Below are 5,745 nucleotides of genomic sequence, written 5' to 3'. Positions count from 1 at the left end.
TGTGTGTGTGTGTATGCGTGTGTGTGTGTGTGTGTGTGTGTGGGTGTGTGTGTGCGTGTGTGTGTGTGCGTGTGTGTGTGCGTGTGTGTGTAATGTGTTTGAGGACAGCCACCCTGACTATGCCTATTTCCTTCCTTCTTTCTCTTTCCTTCCTTCCTTCCTTCCTTCTTTCTCTCATTATTGCTTGTTTGCTTTCTTTTAATTTCGTTAATTATCCTTAAGTAGTTGTACAAAGGAGCTGCCATTTTGCTGAGCAGTTTATGACTCAATGCCCCTTGCTGGATGTGACCTTTCCACAGCCCACCCGTCCCTTCCCTGTCCCCCCCTCTTCTTAAGTTTGTAGGACATACATTGGATTGGTGTTGGCGTTTTCCCCTCTTCTCCATCATTCCTTCTCTCTCTGCCCTTCCTCCTCTCTTTCTCTCCCTCCTTCCCTTCTTCCTCCTCTTCCTTCTCCTCCTCTCTCCTCTCTGGTGTATGTTTAGAAATGCTGGGCCTGTAACTAGAAGATACTTCAATGGTCATATCTAGTGTATGGGTAAAATATGTGTGAGGAATCTGAAACAAAATCTAGACCAAAGCTGTAGATGTTGAAAGGCAACATTGCCAGTAAGAGAAACCATGGGACAGATGCGTCCCAGCTGCCCAATGCAGAGACACAATCGAGCCGCACGACGCAGGGCTCCAAGGGCTGTGGCTTGGGTCACGGTGTCACTGTTACCCTTGTAGAGGAACGGCATTCGTTAGCTGGGCCCTTTATTTTTAAAGCTGAATTTGCTATTCACATCTATCTCAACACATACCACCTATTGTAAAGCTCCTGAAAAGCCTTGGCGAGTTCTGTATGACTTTAGGAGCAGTTTCCACCTGCTGAGGAAGAGTGGAACTTCCCGGAGACTGTGACGTGCTCAGCTTGGATAGTGGAAAGCTTCTGGAAACTGAAGGGAAGGGCCTCTCAGAATGGCAGGGCGTGGACCCGCAGCCAGAGCCGGGCGCGGCACCGACCACCACGTAGGCCGAGGCCGCCCGCCAGGCGCGGTCTTACAGCGCCGGTGACATGTCCACTTCCCAGCCGGACTTGTCACTCAAGGCCCCACATCACCTGGCCACGCCAGCCTGTCCAGTGTGGTGTGGGCCACCTTTCCTTCTTCTGTGAGTCACGTCTCGTTTACGTGACCAACGTAACTGACCTGTGAAGACTCACCAGAAAATCTCTGATAGTGCTCTACGTGGGCCCACCACAATTTCTTTGTGCTGCCCTAGTCATCCGGAATTGTCTCTGCGTTCCGTCAATGTGCTGGCTCTGAGGGCAGCAAAGTTCCTGGCATCTACTAGCAGCTCAGTATATTTTTAAACTGACATTTCTACCAGTGTGCATTAATTAGACAAAGGATTTCACTGTAATGTTTCCATACATGCGAATCATACGTGATTACAAGCCTTATTACCCCTCCTTAGCCCTCATGGTTTTGCTCACAGTTTTTAATGGATTTTATTCTTCTATTTTAATGCATGGATCACATTCACCCCACATTTTCTCCATTTGCCCTCCCCCTTTCTGCTTTTTTTCCTCCAAAAGACCAACTTTTTTATCTCCCCACATTTTTTTTTCATTTTTGTAGGGCTAGATTCCACAGATGAGGAAAAATATGTGATATTTCTATTATTAGGATAAAAGAGTGAGTGAATAAAACCAGCTTTCCTCAAAGCAGTATAGCACAAGTGTGCTGAGAGATAGCAGCCGTTTCTCCTTTCAAGTGCCTCTTGTGAAATCAAGCACTAATTACGCATTTTTATTGGCTCTGGAAGTAACACTTTGCGTTCCCCATTATTTCCTGTTTAATGATATTGAACATGGAATTTTGATGTGGAAGGAAAACTTTGTTCTTTCTCATCTATGCAACTTCCCCTCCGATGACTGGTAGTTTTGCCCTAGTATTTGATTGCTACAGGTTTACCACGAGGCATGGAATTGGCAGCCTGGCCTGGTGGTATGTTGAGCCAGAGTAGAAAACAGGAGGGAGGTGCGTGGCGTTGGTGTCCCTGTCTCTGTCTTCTTTCAGACTGAAAGGTCACATCTCTGTGGACATCTCCCTTGGCGTGCGTGGAGAGCGAATGTCTGCAGGCTGTCTCCATCTAGAAGTACACAAGTCACCAGGCCCCTCCCTGCTGACTGGGATGTCAGCAGGAAAATGTGGGACAGAAAGAAGACAAGAGGAAGGCGGTACCCTAAGTACCGGCTTGGTAGTACTGAGAAAGGAAAGGCTTGGAGCAGAATTGCTGAAAGCTAGGACCAGGCCAGTGTCTCCACCCATGCCCGGCCGGGGCTGTGGGAGGTTTTCCTTCCCAGGCCAGTGTCTCCACCCATGCCCAGCCGGGGCTGTGGGAGGTTTTCCTTCCCAGGTCCCCAGCCGTTCTTCATCCCCAGCTCTCTCAGCAGCCTGTCCTGGAGACACAGGCGTCCGTCCGCAGAAGACTGTGGCTCTCCTCGTGCGTGTAACAGCCCAGCGGTGGGACTCCCCTCGCTCCTCCTCCAGCTCCGCCTCCGCCTCCGCCTCTTCCATACTGGTCCACTGAGGAATGTGGAGAGGGAAGATTCGTACCCGAGTTGCAGGCTGAGCCCCGGCTTCGGACACAAGGCCAGGTGGAGACTTGGACAGAAGGGCGGACGGGGCGTGGTGCGCTCACTGCACCTGGGGCGAACACCGTGTGACCTTGCTTTGTCACCAGCCTTTGTTCTTCGTCTGTCAGCGCTGACTGTGATAGTCATTACAGCCTCTGCCATTGCAGGCTGCTGGAGGATTCCGTGAGATTCTCACTCACCTGCACATGGCAGAGACAACATGCGGAGACGCTCGGGGTGACACAGACGTACACATGGAGATGTCCTTGGTGACAGAGACGTACACGCGGAGATGTCCTTGGTGACAGAGACGTACACGCGGAGATGTCCTTGGTGACAGAGACGTACACGCAAAGATGTCCTTGGTGACACAGACGTACACACAGAGATGCCTGTGGTGATTGTCGTGTGCCAACTTCTCCAGGATCCTTCATCCTTCCAAACATCAACCCATCTTGGAGCTAGACAGCATTTATTACTCTCGATAAAACGGCTGAAATTAGAATTTACTCACTGGGGTAGTGCCCAGTGATTCATTGATTAATAAGTAATTGGTTGTTGCTCATCAATCAAGTCTCTTGCCGTCCTTCTCAGCCCCCGCTGGCCCTGGGGACCATCCCAGATCTCCTGTGGAGCGGGAAGGGTCCCACACGAACCTCAAAGATGGGTGCCAATTCCTCCAGTGTCCTTGTGAAGGGAAACACAAAGCTGAACTCTCCTGCCCGGAGATAACTCTCTAATGACAGAATTTAAGACATCGGGTTATTTTGATTAAGATATGAAGTGTCTAAAGCACCACGGCACAAGGCGTTGTTACAATTGACACACATTGAAGACATGAGTGGCAGTAGAACAGGCTGTGTTGTGGTCCTGGGCGCCGGGAAGTGGAAAGACGGTGGGTATAGAGGTGAGCGAGGGTGTGGACGTCCACACAGCCTGTTCGCACATATGAATAGAGAGCAATGAGACCTGGGGGCGCTGTTGTGCGGGGCAGGGGAGGGAGAGCGGGGAGGGGGAGTTTCCCCGGCAGGCATTCATTATGCGCATGCACGGGAATGTCACAGTGTACCTTCCGCTGTAAATCCCATTCAAGCTGATCAAAATTCATACAAAGATTGAATTTAGGTCAATCAAATTATCCTCAGCAAGCCAATCTTCCTGATACCGTCTCTGCGTGTCCTATAATGCGTTGGACAGAGGACCATGCCCTGTCTCCACACAGCGCCTACCAGGGAAACAAGCGTCTGTATTGCTGCGCCTCACTACATCTGCTCTGCTCTCTCTTCCTTTACCACCCCTCCCTCCCTCCCTCTCTCCTCCCTTCTTTCCTCTCCTCGTCCTCTTCCTGAGCACACCTAAGGCCCAACCTCTTGAATGCTACAGCTGAGTCACGAGAGCAGGCATCAGGCCTTCCGCAGTCTCTGGTGGGTAGTGGCCGGCAGGGGAGAGGAGTCATGTTTGTTGGACTGGGAAGAAGGGACACCGGAGACGGTGCATCCAGGTGATGTGGATTTGTTTTTTTCAAGTGAAGTTTGCATCTATTTATCCCTGGTGAGGAGGGGTCGGAAGGAAGTGACGCGAGGCTGATAAAGTGTACGTTGAATACATTACAGACAAGGTCAGGGAACAAAGTGGAAGGATTCGAATGACAAAAATAGCCATGCAGAGGAACATCCTCAGTTCACAGCAAAGTAACTGAGGGCCGGAGAAGGAGCGGCAGGGTTTTGCCCCGGTGTCTGCCAATTAATAGCGTGGAGACCACTGTCCAGGCTTCTGATGGCCTGGCCCAGACATGTCCTTCCCACACAGCCGGCCAGCCGCGTCCGCTCAGTCATTCCCCAGCACTGTCCCCTGTCCCGAGGGAGTTATTATCGTTAATGAATAAATCAGCAAAACCCCCTGTAAGTGCAGAGCTCTACAGAAACACCGCCGCCCGCGTGGTGACCTTTGAGTTTTGTTCTTGACTCCCTCCCCGGCGGGGAATTTCCTTGGCTGGGTACCATGGATTTCCACGGACGCTGGGCAGAGCCCAGTGGAGGGCTGAAGGTCACTACGGGAATATCTGGCTAGGGGGGGCTCCAGCACACCTCGAAGTCCCACCGCTTCCGATAGCCATGGTCAGGGCCTCCCAAATGGGGCCTGGCTGGGAAATCAAGCCAGTGTGTGTCAGATCCTGGCTGGCCAGCCGAGGGACGTTTGGGTCAAAGCTCTGCACTTGTGACTTCCCTGCCCTTTGTCCGTGGTGACTGCAGCCATTGTGTGAACCTTACATCTAACACAAGTTTCAGACTTAAGAATCTAGAACCTTGGAGTGGGAAGACCATCCCTCTGACTATCATTTAGGTAGATTGTTTAGTGATATGGCTGGCTTTTCACATTAGATGAAATATCATGCTTAACTCTGAAGAAATTACACTTGTATTATCTTGGGCAAACATGGAAATTCTTGACTAATGATTAACTGGGAGAGGTATGCTCAAGGAAAGGGTGTGTTTCAGAGTTCAGGCAGAAGTGTCCTGCTGATTAGATTTCAGGCTCCCAGGAACAATCAGAATACGGAGAGGCCAGGCTAAGGAGTGAGGGTCCAGAGAATGTGGACCGGATATAAGATACTAATTTTCTCTTATCTGGCTACAGAAATATGGACAGAGGGGAGTTCTTTGTCTGGAAGAGACGTGGGCCTGGGAGCGGCTTCCAGCAGGAATCACAGCAGCTCGGAAGGTACTCGCTTGAAAAGGGCTGTGTTCCCAGGCCGCTACTGTAGCACCCTGGGGTGTTGTGAAGACAGAGATGACGCCTGTGTCACTCAGTTCTATGAGGCAGACGCGGTGTGTTACTGTGATAGCTTCTGTGAGAGGGACCATTCTGACTGCTGTCCTGACTACCAGTCCTTTTGCCGTGAAGAGAAGGAAAGGCCCAAAGCTCTGCCTTGGTATTCGGAAGGTAGGCCTTGAAGATGCGTTTGCGCATTGAGCTCATAACAAGATCCGATTGTTCTTCCTCCCTCCCTCCCTCCCTCCCTCCCTCCTTTCCTTCCTTCCTTCCTTCCTTCCTTCCTTCCTTCCTTCCTTCCTTCCTTCCTTCCTTCCTGCCTCTCCTCTCCTCTCCTCTCCTCTCCTCTC

General features: G+C 51.1%; 1 protein-coding gene across 2 annotated transcripts in view; it reads left to right on the top strand.

Annotated features, from left to right (window-relative positions):
- Positions 1-5,132: 5,132 nt before the first annotated feature.
- Tinag (tubulointerstitial nephritis antigen) overlaps positions 5,133-5,745 on the top strand; it is a 40,540-nt gene continuing 39,927 nt past the window's right edge. Inside the window, exon 1 of one of the 2 annotated variants that reach the window (XM_013019224.1) lies at positions 5,133-5,344. In XM_013019224.1, coding sequence (XP_012874678.1) covers positions 5,215-5,344 — 130 coding nt within the window. In that variant the 5' untranslated portion in view covers positions 5,133-5,214. Of the gene's footprint in view, positions 5,567-5,745 lie in introns of both variants that reach the window. The other variant, XM_013019223.1, reaches the window with a different exon arrangement.

The sequence above is a fragment of the Dipodomys ordii genome, unplaced genomic scaffold (genome assembly GCF_000151885.1).
Source record: "Dipodomys ordii isolate 6190 unplaced genomic scaffold, Dord_2.0 Scaffold44, whole genome shotgun sequence".
Classification (NCBI taxonomy): domain Eukaryota; kingdom Metazoa; phylum Chordata; class Mammalia; order Rodentia; family Heteromyidae; genus Dipodomys; species Dipodomys ordii.
Note: the sequence above shows the minus strand (reverse complement) of the source record. Positions and strands in the feature narration are given on the sequence as shown.